We start from the raw sequence: 23,104 nt of genomic DNA on the forward strand, positions 1-23,104 counted from the left end.
AGTAGTGATGGTCTTAACAAGGCTGTATTTGTGAAAAATCTTACTTGAAGGTCTGAACAGACTCAGTAGGAATACGCAAATTTTTTTGAAGGGTGATAACAGTGTATTTTAAAGTGTGTTTGAGATATTGGAGGAAGCTTGGATTTAGCTGGTGTTTCTGTAAGGCGCGTATATTGGAAGCTAGTTTGTATTTTTTTCCTGAGCTCTTGTTCTCAAAAATACATTAATTTTCAGATGCTTAGATCACAGCTGGAAGTTTTTCTTTGGGGAGCAAGCCCTGTTCCTGCCTCCCTGCTTTCTCTGGCTGAATGGAGACTTCTACCAGCGTGGTCTTCCTTGGGAGCCTGGAGGAGCTTTCGATGCTCCTTGGCTAGGGTGCTGTCATAGGGACAGTGGTGGCACCTGTAACACTTCCTGGTCCTGTTCTGGGATGGGTGCATGTTGAAACTCAGGAATTATGTGTGCGTGCGTCATTTTTGAGTATGTGCCATTTTGAAGCAGGTTTGAAAACCCTTTTCCACAAGTAGAATTACAGGTGCTGTCTTGGTTGGGTGGTTTCTTAGTGAAGAAAGGTTAAAAGTTGGAGTGTGCCATGGAGCTAGATGTGTCTTATCTGGTGCATTTTCTTCAGCAATAGGATTAGAGAGTCCTTGTTTAAATGATAATTACCTTTAGAGATTCAATAAGACTGAAATTAAATGGGAAATTACTTCCGTGTGCCATCGGATGGACCCTTGTTGTTTACATGATTAAAATTAGCTACAATTTGTTACCTGATGCTTGAGTGTTTATGGATGTTTTGTGCCTTGAGTGTTTCATTTCCAGAGAACCATAAATATAAGCATACAGAACTGTTAGGATGTTTATATATCTAATTCCTATTGAAATAGAAAGCTTACATACTTCTATGGATCTGGTTCACTGGTTGTTTTTTTTTTATTAGTCAAGTTCGTTGTTACAAGGTGAGACCTAGAAGCAATATATACTGTCAGTCTTCGTTATGTTCCCATATAATCATGAAGAAGGAATGAAGAATGAAATATTTTATGCTCATTTACATTAAACAAATCGAACAGAATGGTGATATTTTTCATTAATTTTTGGAATACAGTGAACACAGTTTTATATTGAGTTTGAAGAAATGTGACATATTACTTGTAAAAATGAAATGTAATCTGTGTCTTGGTCCTTTTTTATAAAATGCTATATGCTTACATGGGTTACATAGATATTCTTAGTAACTTTATTTTGCTGAAATAAAATTTACATAGCATTGTTATCCTAGTGATTAAATTATGAAGTAGAGAGAAAACTTCAATAATCAGATTTTGTTTTTTAATGGAGATTGGCTTGTCTATTGAAACTGTGAAGGTTTTTACTTGTATGAATAGCTATTCCTTTTCTGAATATCAAACTCGTGATTTCATTGCTGTCTCCTAAATCAGGCTTCTCAGTTTCCTTCTCTGAGACATTTGATAGTTCTTATCTCTTCCACCTGGGAATTTTGAGGTTAAATCCTTTAATACAGTCTGACAAAATAGTTGTGAATATTGAGGACAATACTAAATTGGGCCTTGCTAATATAAAAATGTCTTAATAACCATTCTCTGTACAAAATAAACTACACACGGTGGATAAAGAGATTTCTGCATAGCAGCTTTCAGGTTTGAAGCTCCTGGATCATCACTTTGTGCTGCATGTGTGGAAACCCTGATTTTGCTTTCAGGGGACTTTTGGACTTCTCTAACTCCCATTTAGGGTGCCTGGCACAGAAGGGAGAAGACTTCAAGTGAACTTGTTCTCCCCCTAGATTTTTGTCTAGGCAGTGTTTGTGAAATGCTTTTGGTTTTATTTTGAGAGATGTGAAGGTGGGGACAGAGAGCAAAGAGGAAGCACGTTGTTGTTCCAGAAGTCAGTGAAAACATGAATGGTCAAGTGAAGCCAACAGATGGGGAAGATCTTCTTTCTCCTAGGTGTTTCCATTACGCTTGGCGTCTCAGGGTCCTTGTCTGCCATTCAAGCTCTCAGATGATGTGGTTTTTAAATATAAATTGGAGCCTGTTACTAATAACTTAGAAAAATTGCAGGAGGTCTAGTTGCTGATAGGTATCTCTGTTGACGGACAGTGTGAAGTACTTGCCATGGTGGCAGTCACAAGAACATACTGATTTTTTTTAATGGAAGTATTTATAGTTCTGTCATATCCCAGGCGATCATAAACACATGAGGTTTTGATTAACAGAAGAAGGACAAAAATAGGCGAATCATGAACCTTTAAAGTCTAAGGATCTTCATCTTGTGGCAAAGAAACACATTTTCAGCTCCTTTTTGTCATGATCTCAGAAACAGACTTTTCTTATCTCAGATGCATGACTGCAAGATATGTGGCCAATATTTCAAAATGACCAATCTGATAATTCACGGGTCAAGTTCAAGCGTAAGCCTCAGCTAAAGATGCCTAGGATAAGACTCGGCATAAGGCTGGAAGGCTTTAATATAATTTGGTGAGATCAAGCTAAAAGGATTTACACACTACAACAACAGGAGAGGTTTATACAGACGTTATGGTTTCGGTAGGGTAGTACAGCCTACAGGAAAGAAATACCCATGGGAAAACTTAAGTTTTGAAAATGTGGGTAGAATGGACGGAGCCAGTGAGAAAGGAAAGCGTGATGTTTCTGGCACCTGACTGAAATATGCTGGGATTACAGAGAGTAGTCTTATCATAAGGGACTGATTCTACTCAGTGGCATTTATGTTAATGGCAGAGGTCTTGTTAATGCCAACAAGAGCAGCAGAAGGCTCTCTTGGATTTAATGAAAGCTAAATGTGAACTTTGTGCTTTTTTTTTTTTTTTTTTAAACGGGGGGGAAGACAATGCCTTGACTCATTTAAAGTGAAAGCTGTATATATTTGGTGACTTCAACAAAGTGGAAAAGAAGTTTGAAGGAAAACATCTGTTTTACCCCAGTCTGTTCTCTCTCATCCTGTGGACATCATTACTCCATGCTATGAACAACGTGTATTTCATTGTCTTATAAGTGATACTGATCCACACCTATCAAATTCCGTGAAAGGGATTAATTTTCCTAAGCTACCAGATCTTGGAAGAGATGAGATGAAGTGTTGTTTTTATGTGGAAAGATGAAAGAAGCAATTAGAGAGCTGAATATAAGTAAATCCCACTAGAGCAGGTATTTGATCAGCTTGATTTTACAAAACTGATTTTGATGAGTTGCTAGCGTGTGTGTTTGTATAGACATGCTTTTCCTCTGCACCATCAGAAGAAAAGAAACAGGGAGACTGAAGCAAACTTAGCTTTTGTTGCTTAATTTTATATACTGTGGCTGCATGAAAGTCCACAGAGCACATGTGCAGTGCTTGCAGAAGTGAGGACCCACTAGGGAATTGATTGGCCCACCCTCACTGGAGTCAGGCGTGCTGCAAAAGACCACTTGAGATACACAGAGTGATTAGCAACATAGAGTGGTTTAATTAGGATCTGATGAGTTGTATTAACTTGATGCCACTATGATTCATCATAGCAATACTAGCTTGATTGTTAGCAGCACTTCCCATACCTCCTGATGGGCCAGGTTGAGTTGAAAGCATCAATCATGACTGTACACAGATGTCCTCTTCTGGAGCTCTTTCTGTTAGATGGTATTACCCCCAGTCTCTGCTTTATACTATGTTTCCACAGACCTTTCTCTTTATGCTACTACCCTTTACGCAACTCCCGTGCTCTTTGCACTCTTTGCACACTTCTTTGCAGCTGCGGCAGCGGTGCTAGGACAGCTGTTGGAAACACCACATACTGAAGAATATCAGGAAAATGCATACTGGATTTGAACTAACATTTTCATGATGGAAAGTAAAATGCTAACATGTTTGTCGCTCATGTGGGAATAGTAACGGCCACGTTCTCTGAGGATAATGTTATCATGAGGCTTTGGTGCACTGAACATACAGGCACACTGAGCGTGGGGTATGTAACTTGCTATACCTTGATGCTGACAAATTGATGAATAGGAAAATAATTTACCAGTGTAAAATACAATCCCCTGCTTTTATTATGCAGCTGTTAACACAAGCAATATGAAAGCACTTAGGCATCCCAGAACTGGGTCAGGACACAGTTCCAGCTGGGAAGATATTTTGTCAACAGTAGCTTTCAGAAGTTGACTACAGAGAGTATAATTCTAGGGCAGCCGTGCTCTGATATCTCCCCTGTTATATGCTCACCTATTTTCATTACCCCTCACAGTCTTCTCTTGATGCAAATCCTTCCTAATCTGACTGTTTCCTCTTCTCTATCTCCTCCTCACCTGTGTGTCTCCTTGCTGTCGTGGTGTGCCCATCTCGTCCTCCAACTTCCCTCTGTCCCTGACTCCTCCCGCTTGTTGATGAGTAGAAGAGGTTGGATGTGAGAAGCTTAGGGCTCAAAGGAGTGAGAGCAGATGTGGGAAAAGCCCTTGGATAGGTGGGAAGAGATAGAAAGAAGGGGAGAGTACGGGACAAGGTAGCAAGTGGGTGAAGCATGGGACGCACAGATGCAGAAGCGAGATCTAGAGCCAGAGGGCAGGGAGGAGTGGGGATGGGAAAGGTGGAGGAACAAGCTGAGTAGGAGGCACAGGGAAAAGGACACTGAGCGTCTTCCCCAGCAAGCAAGAGGTGGTAGTAAACATGACTTAAGCAGCCAGCAGCAAATGATGGGGGTGGCGGGTGCCTGCGCCCCTCCTGGGCTGCCTGCACGACACCCCAGCCACGGATCAGCAAACACGGCTTTGGTGAACTGGCTTGAGAAGCACTTCTAAAACCAGGAGCTGGGAAGTCTTTGAACACAATTGGCCTTTTTGCCTTTTCTTATCTCCAGAAGCGTCCCAGTCTTCTACCTCTGCACAACCCAACCTCTGAAGTCTGCCTGGCAGTGCCTCTCGTCAGCGAGAGGATGTGTCGGCCCTCCCTTCACCCTCCTCTTCCCCGAGGCACCCCAGGCCACGGCCGCCTGCTCCCTGCGGGGCTCCCTGGGCGCTGCCGATGCAGAGGAGGGCGGCTGTTCCTTCTTGCGTGGGTTTGGTGGTGACGGATGCCTGGCCTCGTGGTGGAGGCACCAGCAGATGCTGGGGTGGATGTGGCCGCTCTGGCTGCCTCACCCCTTTGGAAGGCCTTGTGGACGGGACAGAAAGCACTAGAATACTGTTGCGTTATCTACTGCTTTGCTGCATTTCAAAAACATTTAAATATGTTGCCAAGCTCCTTTCTTCTAGAAGTTTTTAACAGTGTGGCAGCTGTGCCACTTAAAGATAGCTGGTGCTAGCTTCTGTACCATAAATGACAACAATAATTCCACTGTTATCAAAGTCCCTTGGGCTTTCTCATAGATTTTTATTATGGAAGTAGTAAAGTACTTAGGAAAGTTGTATTGCATTTGTTTTACTAGCTGTATGTTTATACTGTATTTATAATTCCTAGCTATTAGTTTATAATTCCATTAAAGAGGAAAAAGAGTGGATCAGGTTTTGGCCTGTGAAAGCTGAATCTGCTTCCTTTAAGGAAAACTGAGTCCGTTTCCTCTAAAGAATGAATACGATATTGTTTATTTTTTCCTCTCGGAAGAAACTAAGTGTGAACAAAGAAAGACCATTTCCATTTGGTAATGCTGAACTAACTCAGCTTTACTGATTTCTAAATTCCAGTAACAGCATTACCATTGCACAAACAAAACATATTTAATTCATTATTTTTGGTGGATATTGTTTTCAGGAATTAGCTTCATGTTATGTTTTAGGAATGAAAAACAAATCTGAAGCAAGTGCAAAAATGAGGTTCATTACTCTTTATTAAAGTTCAGATATTTTCTGTATTGCCAATTTCTACCCAATTTTTTTTTTCTGGTAAGAAATGCCCTGCTTATGGGAAAGGAGCCATGTAGAACAGGGGTATTTGCTTGCCTTTTCAGAGCTGAAGAAGTAGACAGTGCGTAGCACAGGTCCTGAAATCATGTTCCCTGTTGTGAAATTCTATAGTGTGACATTGCCAAACAAAAATATTTGGTTTAAAAAACACACCAAAACCAAGGTCAGTGCTGAGATGAGCAGAAGTAAATTTAAGAAACATGATGTTTTGGTAATTCTCTGTTAGAATATTTTGCAAGATTTCTTGGAGAACGTTGTTTGAGTTCTCCCAGTGGTAACCCAGTGCAGCCTCAGCTGAGCAGGCCAAAGACCTCACTGGTAGAAGTTTCTTTAAGAATTTTTTTAGTTATAATCCTGGTGCAAGGGAAATAGTGGCTTCCTTTGGCCTTCTCTCAGTGGTGACATTCAGAGCTATTCCATGACTTCCTGCCATAATTTTGGTTTTCTAATGCTTCTCACATGCATGTGCTGTTGTGGCTCTGTAACCAGGCTGTAACTATAATTGTGCTGCAGAAGCTTGTGATCAATGCTCCAACTTCCTCAAAAGCTACAAATTAAGCTTTCTCATGCAGATTTGTCGTAGAGAGGATTTTTAGATTTTTCCTCTTTTTAAAGCTGGAGATCCATATGACTCAGCGGGAGTGATGTGTTTTGAAAGTGAGAGGTCTTCCGCTTTTTGCAAAGTCTGCTGATGTTTTTCTGGAATACAAGATGTCAAATACAACTGCACTTAGAAACTTTTTGTTTTATTTGGTTATTTTTGATGAATGCCATCACTTTTGAATATTTGAGAAAGGCGGCGTTGTTATATTTTAATTGATTAATCACGTGAACCTAAAGAATTGATGAGGAGCCTTAAAAAGTGTAACAGGTTTAGGACCCATTACAGTGCTGCAAAGGGTGTCTTTTAGGATGAGCCATGTACCCTAAATAGTGCCTGATGCATTTTAATGTTAAAGTAGAATCATCGTAGAATCATCATAGAATCACAGAATGCTTTGGGATGGAAGGGACCTTTAAAGGCCATCTAGTCCAACCCCCCTGCAATGGGCAGGGACATCTCCACTTAGATCAGGTTGCTCAGAGCCCCATCCAGCCTGGCCTTGAATGTTTCCAAGGATGGGGCATCTACCACCTCTCTGGGCAACCTGTTCCAGTGTTTCACCACCCGCATCGTGAAAAATTTTTTCCTTACGTTCAGTGTAGATCTGTCCTCCTTTAGTTTAAAACCATTACCCCGTGTCCTGTCGCAGCAGGCCATGCTAAAAAGACTATCCCCATCTTTCTTGTAGTATTGAGTATAATAACTTTATAAGTTAACTTTATTATTATTGAGTATAAGAACTTTATAATACTTATAAATAAGTATAATAGCTTTAAGTATTGAAAGGCTGCAATAAGGTCTCCTTGCAGCCTTCTCCTCTTCAGGCTGAACAACCCCAGCTCTTTCAGCCTTTCCTCATAGGAGAGTTGTTCCAGCCCTCTGATCAAAGTAACATGGAAAATGGTCACAGAGAGGAAAATTGAAAGCTTACTCCAGTGACCTTTCCTACAAGTCACAAGACCCGCATGGATGTTACGTCAATGGGACTCTTAAGGCTTTTTTCCCCAACTCTCAGCAGGGATAGTAAAAAGGAGAAACTTTGCACTTAGTGTCCTGCTTAGCAGATGCACTAGGCAGCATTTAGCGTGGCTGCTAATCCTTGCTGCATGGTTGCTTCTTGATACGCTGTCATGGCAAAGCAAAATGCCTCTGTGTTTCTTAAAACAAAGAATTTTGTGCGCCATTGGGTGGTGTGGGCAAGTACCACTAAGATAATGACAGAATATCTTCCCTGATAGATGCCTACAAGAGAGATTGTTTTTCCTTTGTCGCCACAGGTAAGGCTCTATAGTTAGTTGTGTGGTAATTAAGCCTGCTCTGCAACCGGGAGTCCTTGAAATGAGTGGAAAGAGAAAAGAAAAAGCTTCCTTCCCCCTCTTTCAGTGCTGACAGGGCTTGGGTTGTCGGCGTTTGCCCAGGAATACAACAGCGAGAGCTGGAGCGAAGGCTTGTTGTCTTGCATTCTTTCTCGACTTGTTAATGAGCATCAATAATTTAGCTTCAAAATTAATGAAGAGGTTTAGTCCCCGACTGCACTATTAGCTATTTTTGTCAGTTGCTCTGCACCTCTCTCTGTATGCATACACTAGCACACGTGTACACACATGCATGCCCTGTTACGTAGTTTTTCAGTTTATCAAATGGCAAAGATGGATTAAATGATTCTCCCCAATCTTAATGTTTCAGTAAGTATTGGAGTTGAGAGTAGAAAGCGGGTACCTGAGGTGAAGGAAGAAAGAACAACTCTTACAAGTGTCTGTGTATTAATTTCACATATTTAGTAAGCACTCAAATAGCTAAATTTTTTATTGTATCCCAGCACTGCACTGACTGCAGGTGAAGAGAAGACCTGAATTACTAGTCTTTCTAATACTAACGGTGAGACTGCCTCCTGTTTCAATGTGTTTATAGCATGAATAAACAAGGCGGGGGGGGGGGGGGGGGGAGTGAAGCAGAAGATCAGTGGCCCGCCCGATTTCATAAGGCATGTCAAGAGATGCAGGGTCCGCTGCTCCAGGCCACTGCTCTCTTCTCTCAGAAGTGTTCTGCAAGGATTAAGAGAGGTTCATTGCACTTGGATTAGTTGCAGATAAAATGGATATTCTCTGCAGTAAAATGTATAATATCAATAAACAGCTAAAATAATTGGTCTCCTTTGAAGCCAAGAAAGATGGTATTAAAGAATAGGAGATATTTTAGTAAAGAGACTAAAACTGATTCTAAAATCAGCATTCTGATCTGCAGGCAAATATCATTCAACTCAGCACTTTGTTTATCTGTTCAGGCAAAATGTCAGCCTCTGGGCTGATAAATAGAATTTACAACACTTGTAGAAACTTGCAATGCAGATTGTTAATCTGCATCTTTTCCCATTTGTTTTTCCATTGTTGATGTTAAACTGTTAGGATGCTTCAAAATCCTTAGCTGACATATGGAAGGAAATTCCGATACTTGTAAACTACCTTTTTATATACACAAAAGCTCAGATTAAGCCTGTACAGTTCTTAAAATCTGGACTACTTTATTTACAGTACCAAACTTTTAAACTGCTGCATAAACTCTGAAATAGTTGCTTTGTATTTACAGGTATAGTCTGCCACCAACCGTGGTTAAATCCATGTTAGTGGAGCTAACTGTAAAACACCATGGAAGAACTTGGGTCAGTAAGTTTGTAACAGCTATGCTTAGAGGAGTGGAGAGTTGGAGAATTAAGCTATACTTTCCTTGACGTATTTCTAGAGATTATTTATGTGCTTGCTTAGTATGCTGGGGTAATGTTGAAACAGGATGGGTCCACTGATCATATTATCTTGACCTAATTCATGCAAATGAGACAAAAGCACTCTGCATCCTCTTGACATAGTTGTGATGGCTTGTTCTTCCTTCTAATGGGTGCAGTCAAATTCTTATATCTAGGGTAAACAGAAAAATAATGATACTTATATGTTTTCATGTATGTTAAAATGGAGAGGAAAAAAAAAAAAAAAAAAAAAGAAAAATACCATAAAACAAGAAGAGTATTTACAATACAAACCGGCAGTGAGCGGAGCAGTCTGAGTGTGAATAGGTAAGTATCTTGGTTCCCTTACAATCAGGATGCACACAGAGAAAGATGCAGCAGCTCAGGAATTGCGGAGTGGTTGTGCGATTGTCATAATAATTCTCAATTGCGTTATATTTAGTTTTGCTTCTCACAGTTATGTCCTGGCAGCTTCTATATCTGTTCTAGTTGTTGCACGTATTCAGTCATTTCCCTCAAGATGATTGTCTTGTCTCTGAAACACTTGGCTAGCTAAATTCTGTGCTTTGAGTCTCTTAGTTATATTGAGATTTTTTACATGATTCTTAACTAACCTCATAATTCAGGAGTGATGCTGTTCTTACAAGGACTCAGGTGATTATGTTTCTGCAGAGAATGCATGTTTTTATCTGAGAGTTATACTGAAAAAAGGACCGGTGGGGATGAGTGTCGGACCTCATATTTTCAGTTTTGCATGCAGTCTTGCTGTGTCTGTCTAACAAGTGCTATCAGCAGAAATAGCTTTATCTTTGGGTCGGATCTGGTCTCTGGCACCAGTCTGTCTTCCTGATTTGGCAGGGACTTCCCTGCAGGTTCCCCCGGCTTGCTGGTGACGACATTTCTGGGATACTGGCTCTTCTGAATTTCTGACCCTGATTAGAAAGTCTATATCAAACCACAGGAACTATTTTACTTAAAGCTGCTGTGTTTATACATACAAAGCTTGTTTCTTTGAGTTTAAATTTTGCACATAAATTAATTTATAAGAAATTTCAAACTCCTCCTGATAGCCTGGGTGTTGACTGGGCAGCTATTGCTGACAGATTCTGTTACAACAGCTGTAAGAAATCATGAAGAAAAATTGCCCCTCTGAAGATCATTACCTCCTACCTCTACGTTTCAAGAGGTTTCTAGTACCTATTTTGTCTGGGGATCCCAATCTGCCTACTATTTATGTTGGAGGGAAATTGGAGCACAGGCTCGAGTAGAATCTGCCCTTGCCATGCCGTCCTCCTCTGGAAAGTGGAACTGGGCTGTGTTGTGGGATCCATACAGGCAAAGGTCTAGTTTTTGTATCCGAGACAAGACTGGGGGTCAAAATGTAGCTTTGGGTCTAATTTATTTCAGAAAGCTCCTGTATGATAGAGCTTGGTTCTTACTATTTGATACCAGAAGGATGCTGTCACCTGTCTTGCAGAATGCTTAAATGAGGTCGCTAGGAGTTTGCTTTATTTCCAATCAGAAAAAAAATACTGAAGTTCTAAACCTTTTCAGTTGAAATTTGGATGCCAGTTTGGTAGTGCCAGGTAGAGCCAGGGGATGGATGGAAACAATTGGCTTCAGTTTGTTTTAAAAACAAAGCTTAGTAAGATGGGGCAATAACAGAAGCATCAGCATCATGTAGCCAGCGAGAAAGGGAGATCCAGGTTGTGCTTAATAGCACTCCATGACATCTTGGCCATCAAACTAGGGGTAATTTTTGATAAGCTACATATGACCTGGTAGTTGTTTGCTCCTGCATGCAGTCTTTTTATTTGGATCCCAATTTTTCTTGCTTCCGAGTGTAGTTGATGCTATTGAGAATGTGTTTATTTTCCACTGAGTTTCCAAACACAATTATGCTCCTCTGCAATCAAGTGCTTTTGTGGAATCCGAGGCAGGTCTGATACACTGATTTTTTTCAAGTTTGTTCCATGTGTTCGCAGAAAGATTTCAGGACCACAGCTCAGCTATGAAGTCTTTTTACATCAGTGAAAGGCTTCTTTTCTTTTGAGAATTGTGTTGCTTGATGCAAGGATGCTTCTTCTGAAAGACGATTGCTGCTTATCGTCCTTAATGACAGTAGTCAATTTGGCAAAGTGCAGGCACAACGGAAGTTTAGTAGAAAGGTAGCAATTTTTTTTTTGTGTGTATTTTAATCATGACAAAGATAACATCCTGTGAGAGTAAGTGGCACAGTTATTAGTATAATTTTGCTAGAATTACATTTAAAATACAGAGATTTCTGGAGCAGTAGATAATGATGAAGCAGGGACTCTGTGCACAGCTTTCAGGATTCCCTGATAAAGTGAGCTGTTTAATCAAGCTTGTGTTTTCATATGGCTGAATGTAAAGGCACGCATTAAGGAGGGAGAGAAACAGACCCTTGCTATGAAACAGAGAATTGGTATCCAGCAAAGAAATCCATTTTAAAAAGGATGCTTGAACAATAAGGAGGGTATTTAGACAAGACACAAAAACAATTCCAGGACCAAAGAAAAATAGTGTAAGACTTGGAGTTCAGTGCTTTGCTTACTGAAACCAAAGGTAAAGGTTGCTTATTGTATGTTAACTTCATAGAAGGAAAAATGCAAGATCCTGCGCTTTGTTTTGTCACGAAAGGCCGAGCAAGAATTTGTTTGAAGACTGTATTTGCTTTAAATTGGAGGGAGAAGCACAATTTAACAGTGAATTGTTGGAACAGCTGTTGAAATCACGGAGTTTTTAATTTCCTGATGTGTGTGCAGGATTATTTTTTTTTAAGCTACATATGCTTTAGTCAAAATAATACCAGAGTAGTTAAGTGAATTAAAATGCTCTCAGTTCAGTGTCAGAAGGGATCGTTCTTGCTTCCAGCCTGGTCTTTAAAAACTGTGAAAATGTGCAGCAGGCTGATGTCACTCGTTTCTAATTAGAGCCCTGTTGTATTCCGCATTTGTGGGATTGATGTTGGTATCTGCAGCTGAAGGAAGGAAACCCCTCAAATGTTAATGCATCCGAGAGCGGGGTGTGTGAGCTGTACGAGGGAAATCCACTGCTGGCTGTGCTGGGTGGAGGGCTGAATTAAACTTCCATTAATCTTAGCAGAAAGGTGAAAAGCGTCTGTTCTGCACATCCAACTGGAATTTCCACAGGATGGATGCTTCATTGGGGGGGGAGCCAAACCCAAAGAATACCTGCCATTTGTGTGATGCTCTGAACTGGAGGTGTGTCGCTCTCCGTGGGTCTGTAGCACCAGCTGTGGCCGGGCGGGATGCACAGGGTGTTTGCTGCCACTAGACAGCAGAAGTAGAAACTTCTACTTCTTGACATGCAGACAATTTTGACTTGGATGTGTGTTTTCTGTGAGTAAGGAGTTGGGTTTTTTACAGTCTCAGTCATGTGTTTTATGATGTTTTATCGTAACGGGTGACTGACAGGTGAGAGAAGGAGTAGTCATACTTCTCAAAAAGCTTACAAAGGCAGCGAACAGTTGTTAATCATGTTCTCTTTCTGAATGACAAACTGATAATGTATAAATAGAATAAATTAATTGTGGCTGTACAACATCTTTTAGTAAGCTTATTAAACTGGGCATAATAAATCACTTACTGGGTTACAAGTCAGTAATGCAGTGTTGGGGGGGAAATGCATTTTCTTTTCATGTCCTTTAAAAAGCATCTTGAAAGTAAGGCACACTGGAAGAGTCGTGGGGGATGCAGCACCCACGTACAGGATGCTATCGCTTGATGTTGCTGTGAGGGAGCTGAGGAGCAGCTGGGTGCCACCAGTGGCCACTGCCTCCCGCTCCGGTGCGAGACCACCTTGCGGCGTGTCGAGTTTTGCTTGTTTTCTGTGTTGGGCTGTGGGTGGTGGGGGGCCCTGGGTTCGTCACGCTGTGTGCGTTGCTGCAGCAGCTGCTTCCCCAGCAGAGAGGAAGGGAAACAGTGGGCTAGCTGGAAATGTCCCAGGGGCCAGGTCAGGTCAGCATGTCCTGCCGGCACAGGTAATCATTACTATAATCACTACTAGTTTACTAGTACATGGTCTTGGCTGGATTAAAAGTCTGTGTTTTGCAGGAGAGTTAAGAGGATTGTGGGTTGAGAGTTTGTGTTAAATCTCTAATAGTGGCAGGAGTTTGGGGGTAGTTGTTTTAAAAAGAAATAAAAACCAGCAAATGCAGCGTGGGGTGCTGAAGTTGTAAAGCAGACTGTGTTATTAGCTGCGGGAGAGTTAAACAACAATATCGACTGTTTCACTCGTAAATGATAATTAATATGTCTTTTTATTACTGACTCAATTTCTGCTGCTAACTCGGACTTTTCTATTACTGTCAGTGACGTTTGGCCATTCTGAACGTGGCCACGCTTTGCTCAACAGTCAGTGCAGCCTGTGGGGCCCAGAAACCTCCTCCAAGAGCAGGGCGGGAATGCGCAGCTAATGAGGAAGGCTCCAAAGAACAGAAAACGTCCTCCACTGGCAGAAAACCCCTTTAAAGGAGTTTCTTCCCTTTCCAGCCTTGTGTCAGAAACCTCTGATAGAAGGGGATTGGAAACTGGATGATGGATTTTAAGAAGCTGTAGCCTCCTCCCCCCCATCAATTACCACTTGCATTTACAGGGTAAAATTAATGAAGTTAATTACATCTACTCAAAATCTTGGTTGTGTGAATATCTTAGATCTTTTAAAATAGAGAAGTGATTTCTTGCAGGGTTCACAGGTGCTTTTTTTCAGGGTTTGTTGGTTACTTTGGTTTGTTGTCCCCATGATGCCTCCTGCTATCTGAAACACTCTGGGGGGCACCTTTTAGAGTAATCCAAGATCTCCAATTCAGATTAAGGGCCACTGCAAGGTTCAAAGCAAAAATACTGAAATAATGATAAAAATACTATTAAAGACCAATTTCTAACAAAGATGGAAAGGAGGATGAATTTGGAGAGTTAAAATGTAAAGCAAAATAATAGGGGAAGGTGCTTAGAGGTTAGAAATACATCATGTAATTAGCAAAGAAAATGTCTAATATACTGCTTGTCTGACAGTCTTTTACTTGTTTACTTCGGCGTCATCATTTTCAACATGCAGCTTTAACCAAAGGAATTTTTAAGGGTGTGTTTACATGTTACGGTGGAAAAAAAAAGGCCAAAGAATAATCTGTGTGATCACAACATTTAAAAGTGGTACATTACAGTGTATAGTATTCAAGATGAGGACTTCAAAGAATGTTTGAAGAGATCAAACATACTTGATTGTGAGGCTTTAACTGATAATTTTATTTTAAAATTACTCGACATGTAAGGTTGACATTAAAGATAAGCCTAGGATTAGGGCTGGGGGAAATCTTTGACATCCATTTCAGTTTTCACCGACTTGCATGTTGTTTTTCTTAGGAAACTTTTCTGCAGATTTAAATTAAAATTTCTTCTTGGTTTGTGTTTTTTGGTTTGGGGATTTTTTTAAAAATTAAAAATCAAATAGAAGTTTTTTATTTGGAAACACTCCTCTTGTGTTATGTGGTGATTTAAACTTAAGTTTCTGTATAATACTCCTTTACTACTGTGCCCTGGGCTTGCACCTGGCCTCTGCCTCCTGTGGCACCCCACGAGCAGGACCTTCCAGGCTGGCTGTCTCTGTCCTTGGGCCTTCTGAAAGGCAGAACGTGCCGTGTTTTGTGAAATGTAACTCAAAAAGATTGTGGTTTACGTGGAAAATATGAAGGTGATAGGTACATTACTAGAGCTTTCCTGAAACATTGCAGCAGTGTTTCCAAATGGAAAACTTCAGATTTTTTAGTTAAAAGACTTGTGTTTCGATTTCTCCATCAATAAAATTCTAATTCTCATTGTGTACAAGTCCTCTTTATGCACAAAAGCGAAGCTAACAAAGATTCATTTCCCAGGAGAAAAGGCAAAAGCATCACATATGCGATCCTGATACAAATAATTACCCCCACAACATATGCAGTATGGTAATACGGGGTTAAGCATGCAACATGAAGGCTCATGGGGTGGCCCAGCAAACATGAAGAACAACAGGATTTTGAACAGCCGTATTATCCGGACATTTAGTTGGGGCTGTCTGAACACGCACACTTGAAAAACCAGTTTAACAGCAACATGTACTGGTTGAGCATAGAGTCAGGCAAGTAAGTCTGGGCAGGCATTGGAAATCCTTTAAGGAAACAAATATTCTCGGCTGATGATACTTCTGCAGGGCATCAGGGATGGGAGGCGTCCTTCAGAGTCGTAGGACTGCGGGTTGCATTCCTTTTGTTAATGACTGAGCCATACCAAAGGAAGTCATGCTTCCATTTCAGAAAACCTGTAACATGAACTTCTTTTTGTTTGGGTTGTCTTGGGCTAGGTTATTGAGAGAGGAACCCTCTTTGGTTTGGTTTGGTTTGTGTAGTGTCCAGCACAAGGAGTTGCATACCTGTGAGTGAGGCTCACTAAGAGCTGTTGCAATAAGAACAAAGTGATGTCTCGTCCTCTAAAATTACATTTTAGCAAAATACATGCTCTAAAACCCCCATAAAATTCACATGGAGACAAAATATTTAATGAGACTACTGGTGAACTATACTGATTACAGGAGTCATTAACACAGAGGGAGTGCTTCTCTGAAAATTGGCAGTTTTAATGAATCAAAATCATTTGTTTGTTAGGTGAGTTATCACTGGGACTTGTTCTTTTTCTGTCTGTGTTTTGGGTAGTTGCTAGTTTCACCTAAACGTTAGAGATACTGTGCGTTTGTCATCATTTAATTGTTTTGTCATGTTCTGCTAGGAATATGGAAGCCCTTTATTTTCTGTTTAGTGCTATGAAATTGTTTCAAGTTTTGCAACTTCACAGGTATAGACTGTATCAGCGGTCTTTAATTGTGCATATTTATGATTTTGGTGTGTTACAGGATTCTGGAGGTTAAGCCTCTTGGCTGTCACCGTTCTCTTTCTCTTTGCTGCTGATGGAAACACCTTAGCAGCAGCAAGTAAACTGCTGGCAAAAGGAACTGCAGCACTATGATAAAATTGTTTCTAATCTAACTGCTTCTCAGAAAAACATATTCACGGAATCAGTCAATTGTAGCTTTTTTCCAATGTACTATATTTACAACCTCTTGACAATTTGAGCTGAGCGCAGCGAAAACCTGGCCTAATTGCAAGGACTGCGAAAAAATACTTGTACTTTTTTCCCCTAAATAAATGGTTATTTCTTCAGGATGAAATGCATATCTGCATTACGAAAGAAAACAATAACAGTTCTGTGTCTGCGCTCATTAAGCGGTTGGAAAAGAATGTACAAGTCCAGATTTTTTTTTTTTTTTATCTACCTAGATTTTGGATCACACGCTGGAGCAAGTTCCCTGATGCTTCTAATTCTAAAGGGAATACTGTACATTTTGATGATACTTTTATTATCACCTTTCACTTCCAAGAATGTCTGTGAGATTTTGGGTACAGTCCTGTACGATAGTAAGCTTTTATAGTTCTGGAGTGTAAGTATAGAAAATAACACAGGATTTCATAATGTATCTGTAATTCATATCAGCACCAAAGTGTTTATGATTCAAAAGAGAGATGCGTTATTTCTGTGACACTGCATGTAAATATATATATATTTAGGCAACTTTTTTTTTTTTTTTGCAACATTGCTGACTTAACTTGTAAAATAATGTTGTTTTTTCATCTTAGGTCTGAGGGTAACTGTGTTGCTAACATCATCCCTCATGGTATTGGGAGCTGGCCTGAGATGTGTTCCAGTTTCAGACCTAGAAATTAGGAAGAAGTAAGTGAATTAGTTATTTTTAATATACATATTTTATACTTTCTGTTAATGTAATTTTTGCTGCTACTGCAAAGAAATGTTAGTACAAATTTTCTGTATGAATTTGATATGCCAAATGTTTGTTGTGTGGACGTGGGCTTACATGCTTCTTTGCTTCTTAATTTGATTTTTCTAGTCCTTCTTCTACATAGTATCTGAAGATCAGAAAGCCCTTTGCAAACTTGAGTTAATTAAGCCTCACCTCATCCTGCATAACTAATATTAATCTTCTTTGCAAACAAGGAAGCAGAGATTTAGAGAGGTTCAGAAACTGGCCCAAGATCACACAGGGAACCATGCCACAAAACCCCAAAATAAGTAATTTGTATGCAAATGTTGAATAATTAGTTCGTGGTTCTCATATTGGATGCATGGGATTGTGCAGTGAGAGAGATGAATGTACATAAAATGGCCTTTTTCATGTAGTCTCTTCCAGTCTGCATTCCAAAGTAGTCTTGTGCTTTCTCTGTGGCTGAAATGAATGCCTTCTATACACATGCAATTTAAGAGTTTGTGATAGAGACAGATTCCTTCCTAAAAATCACACAATCCAGACAATTCAATTGTCAACATATCCTGAACCTGGGAATCCTTGGTAAGTACAGGAGTTGCACTCATTTTGTACAGCCAGGTAATATGGATAACTTGTAGTTCACTTAACACTCTTTTGCCTCTCATGCTGAAGGAGGAAGGAGTACAGGCATTACTACATTTTTCTGCTTCTTTAAAAACAGTTCAGTAGTTATGCTTGCATAATATGTAAGCACTAAGAACTTTTTTATAAAAGGTTTTTATGTGTTTTTTTCCCCCTTGAATTTTGGTCAGCTTCCAGACAGTCCTTGTATTATTTCAGAAGCTCTTTTTTTTTTCCTTAGTATTGCTTACTCTGAAAATCAGCTTGGAAACCTTCAAGTTGAGAAAGAAAATGTTTGGTGTGAAGTAGAAGGCAGATGACTGGGTACCACGGATAAAACAAAGGAAGGGATTCAGAGAGAGGACTGAGAACGTAATAAACTCATTGATGGTAAAACTAGCCCCAGTCAGGAGTTAGTAGCTAGTATGTAATGAATGGCTTGGTAAACTAAGTGCAGTGTAGTGAGTAGGGGGGATGTGATTTCAGTTCTTAGGTGCTTAGTGAGTATATAAGGAAACCCAAGGTGCTCCTGATGTTAGTTGCCAGCGTTGCCCATTTCAATGTGGTGTTCAAGGACTTCGTGAGCAGGGAAGGCTGAACTAACCGCATTGTGCTACCATTCACAGTTACCCTTTCAAGGTCAAAATGTACTGTTAAGGTGGCCAGGAAGAGCTGTCCTCATTGTGCCCTTGGTCTACCTTTTCTCAAGATGCTAAGGGGTGCTCAACATCCACTTCATCCATTCTGACCAGCCTTGGATTAAATACATATATCTTTTAAATGGGCCAGATAGCTTAAATGCAATGGAATGTGGTGTTTTGTGTAGCTTTTCATTTATGATTTATGCCAAAAGACTTGTGTCTCACTAGGCTTTACCAAAGCAAGGATGAAGACTGTAAGAACCCGAGAAGAAATTCCCAAATGAGATTTAGGTGTGAGGTATCATTTGGGGAGTGGGAAGGAGAGTTTCTACGTGTTCTGATCACCTTTAAATGAGGTTTTCCAGTGTAACTGCAGCAAGGAGACCTAGGAGAACAATGAAATAAATGCCTAAGGAGAAACATTCAAAGAGCAGCTGCTTAAACTAGGAAAAGAAAGACTGTGGACTGTATAGAGTCTGATGAGATGTATAAAATATGATGATACATTTTATTGAAAACTATATAGGCAAAAAAAAAAAGAGCATGAGCAGAATCCTGATGGATAAGGTTACTAATTTCATTTATTCATGCTGTGAAAATATGCATCTTCTCCATCTGAAATTGAAAGAGAAGGTTCCAGGGAGACCTTAGAGCGGCCTTCCAATACTTAAAGGGGGCTTATATAAAAGAAGGGGAGAGACTTTTTATAAGGGCAGATAGTGATAGGACAAGGGGGAACGGTTTCAAACTGAAAGAGGGGAAATTTAGATTAGGTGTTAGGACAAAAATCTTTACTCAGACGATGGTGAGGCACTGGAACAGGTTGCCCGGAGAGGTTGTGGACGCCCTGTCCCTGGCAGTGTTCAAGGCCAGGTTGGATGGGGCCCTGAGCAACCTGGTCTAGTGGGTGGCATCCCTGCCCATGGCAGGGGGGCTGGAGTTAGGTGATCTTTAAGGTCCCTTCCAGCCCAAGCCATTCTATGATTCTATGAAATTGATAAATTTACTTACTTAGCCTACTCCAAAAAAAAGATAAATTTTCAAGAATTGCAGCTGTACCTGAGGAAGTAGTTTGATCTTTTACACAGTTTGATTAAAAATCTACAGAGAATTAATTATAGCTAACTGTGTGAAGCAAAAGGATGGTTTTCAGTGAAGGTTTCTTGAGACATTGTAATTAATTAATACAGACTGTGCGATGTTACCAGGTAACCTGCATTGTTTTGAGAGCTAAGACTAAAGGCCAATTTTCATCAATTACTTGAAGCATGATACCAAATAAAATAATATTTTTGAGATGAGCATTACTGCTTAATGCATTAGCAACAACTGGCTGAGCACTAAACTATGCACTTATTCTGAATGGGTATGTGCGTTAATATGACAGTTTGAACATTACAGAGCCAATCAGATGGACAAGATCACACACAAGATAATATTGGAGTATTTCAGAAGCCAGCATAACTGGAATTTCTGTAAACACTTTTGCATGTTTTGTAATGTGTTCCTTCAGTCCCTGGGTAATATACTGAAGGATTTCCGTGGGACAATTCTGTTGGAGTTAAGATACATAAAATTATAAGGACGTTCATGAGGTTTGTCAGGTTTAGGTTTTTTTTCCTACTCTGTAGCTGTCTCTGCTCGCTAAGCTCTTGTAATTTAACATTAAGGAGAGCTACTAAAGCCCATTGCCTATCAGAGCAATCACAGATGTGGGGAAATCACTGTTAAGACTGACATTTAATCCTGACTGCTTTATGCTCCTTATCTCACACAGACCTGTAATATCCAAGTGCGTTCGTACGTTCCTTCCTAGTCTGTAATTATTCTTTTGGCTCTAGCATGTAACAGCAGACTAAGACTATCTCCAGTTCTCTGAGTCATGTTTTAAACACAAACCTCAGCCTCTGTTTTCAGTTCATTTGATACCCATGCACGACTTGTATGAGGGAGAGTTCAGGTTGCACATTTGAGTGTGTCTCTTCAAGCAGCTGTTCCTTTTGGTGAATTTTTGTTCTCTGCCAGTGTGTTCCCTAAAACCGTACTGGGAATCCATGCCAGAACCGCATAAATTCAGTGAAGGCTGAAGTGACTGCATAAATTCAGTGAAGGCTGAAGTGGGAGTGCATGGCGAAAATGTGGAAGTATGGACTTGCGTGTGAGATTGAGGAACCAACCTATACGTGGACTAGTAAAGTCCCTCTCGCGTACACGTATGCTCTTACATACCTGCTTTCCTCCCCAGCCCACTAACCTGTGAGGTTAATGTGTGTATCATACAGACAAGGAGGTTAAAAAGAATTTCTTACGTACCACACACTTCTGGGTTTGTCAAATGTGCCAGATATGTGACGGTGAAATTGACTTTTAAAAATAAAACCCTAAACCATTATTCCTTTCTAAATGTTATGAAAACCTCATTTGCCACGCTTATTGTTTTAGTTCATAGTTAAGGTAAATTATATAGAACATAAAGAGATGTTATCAAAATGTGCCATTCCTGAACTTGTACCTTCTTTCTGTCCCTTAAGGTTACAAGAGCATCACTAATGCTTTTTGCCTCCATTTTGTCCAGTCCCTTCCTTTTTGACTACTGCTTGGCACTGAGTGAATATTTTCATTGGACCTTTTAGAATTTCATTATTTTATCCTGAACATTAACATTACTAGGAGGCCATTCTTTTTATAGACAAAATCACAATTGTTTTTTTTTTCCCCCCACATAACACTTCATATTGATCCCATAATCTGTGTTTAGGTATAGATTTACATACAGCTTAGGTCTTCCATATGATTGTAAAATAATAAATCTAGGCAAAAAGCTGTATGAGCTGAAATGTATAAGAAGGAAGGAAATAAATGATGAAATCAGCCCATAGCCATTAATCTGTGGCTTTTAAGACTGACCGTGTGATGTAAGACTTCTTAAAATGTTTTGAAAGACAGGATAATTAAAGGCATGGAAGTAAAGGATGTAACATAATTTGTCATTTGTATTGAATGTATTAATTAAGCAATTTATTAGAACTTAGTATGCTGTGGGCTGGTAGCGTTTGGCCTTCACATTAGATTGCACAACAGAGATGTAGTTATTGAGGACCTTGAGTCATGGCAGTGAGAGGGTGCTCCTTGGCAATAAGTACCATTAAAGCATTTGCTGGGAAGCCAGCAAAACAATAACATGGGGAACAGTAGTGGAAACAGGAGCGGTTATTTACAAAGTCGTTTATGAGGGACACACTGGTAATTGGTAGATCCTGTAAAGGGTTTTTTCTTTAATGATACCACTTCTTAAGATTTTAAATTTTTTTGCCTACTCTTAGATATATTGATGATAACTTTTTCCTTTATTATATTTGAAGATTTGCTCTTACCACATGTTTGGTACATTTTGTTTCTATTAGCTAGTTGCAACCTAGTTTGTATTTTATTCTCATTAGATTCATTCTTTAATAGTTCCATGTTTTCCCATTTTCATCACTGAAAGTGTAAAGAATTACATGGGATCATCTCATTATTTGTCTTTCCTGATCCTAAAATGACCATGAGCCACCATTCTCATGCATGAAAAATGCAAAGGGGCACCTCAGAAGAGGTAATTCCAGTAAAGGCAAAACCTATTAAGATTCTCATATTCCCTGGCAATACTGAACACACTTCTGTGCTCAGAAAACCACCCCAAACTGGAGCAGCTGTGGAGAAGAGGGATTAAAATATTCTGGGGAATGAAAAGAGCCTTTTAGGAGAGAATGGTAAAAGAATCTGCCTGTGAGAAATAAAGACAGAAAGTGATGCATGTTGTGCGCTCCATAACTCACTGGGGAAGAGAAATGAAAAAAGTATTTAATCTAAAGCATGGTTCTGGGAGTAAAAAGATGAATAAACATACCTGGTTGTATGCTGTAGCTCAGCGAGCGTAGGAGGCAGATGTTAAGAGGGAGCGCTTCCCTGGCGCTTATGGCGCTTGCTGGTTTGTGCTTTGGCCGCAGTGCTGTGGGGAGGCTGAGCTGGGTTAACCCATAGTATCAGAAAAAGAGGTAAGTGGGGGGAAAAAGGAAACAGGTCATTCACAGGTAGGTTCTCATGGGGAATACTGAATTTTTAAAGAATTAAATGTAACTTCACAGTTTAGCTTATTAACTCCACCAGCTTCATCTTGTACACAGGTTTTATTTTTTAACCTCTGCTCTAAAGCTGTTGTTTTAGATGAGAGGCCCTGTGAGTTGTTCCTAAGCGGCGACAATTTTTTCCTGCTTTGCTTGTTTGTCGATGGTGGCAGTGGATTCGGCGGGTGATTAAGTGTCCCTTTGGCTGCCCAGCGGTCCCGCCTGCCACTGCCCGAGTTGCACATCCTGGGATGCACCGGCAGCCGCTGATCAGCGCTGCTGCTTAGGTGGCAGCCAATTTGGCTTCTCCTTCAGCTGAAACAGCCTTAGTGGAAAAAGGAGGCGGCTTGACAGTTTTGGTGATAAATACTCTTTCCTCTTGCTCCCGTGCTGGATTTCAGCCGTGGCACTGTGGGTGTCATCCGCCTCCCCCAGCAACGGGGGTGGCTGCTGAATTAGCAATTTACAGACCCTGTGTAAATTCTTGGAGTGGTAAATCCAGTAGATATATTAAAGGAAACTCTGAAATCTCAGAAGGGGCTTGGTATTGCAGCAATATTTAATGGGCAGCATTTCTACAAGGCCTCAGCTAGTATAAGCCTATGCTGGAAGGGAAGAGAATT

General features: G+C 40.3%; 1 protein-coding gene across 1 annotated transcript in view; it reads left to right on the forward strand.

Annotated features, from left to right (window-relative positions):
• SLC49A4 (solute carrier family 49 member 4) overlaps nt 1–23,104 on the forward strand; it is a 68,290-nt gene that overhangs the window by 3,736 nt on the left and 41,450 nt on the right. The window contains exon 2 of the mRNA XM_082311753.1: nt 16,968–17,061. Coding sequence (XP_082167879.1) covers nt 16,968–17,061 — 94 coding nt within the window. The remainder of the gene's footprint in view (nt 1–16,967; nt 17,062–23,104) is intronic.

Source organism: Platalea leucorodia, assembly GCF_965183815.1.
Source record: "Platalea leucorodia genome assembly, chromosome: 5".
In the NCBI taxonomy this organism is placed as follows: domain Eukaryota; kingdom Metazoa; phylum Chordata; class Aves; order Pelecaniformes; family Threskiornithidae; genus Platalea; species Platalea leucorodia.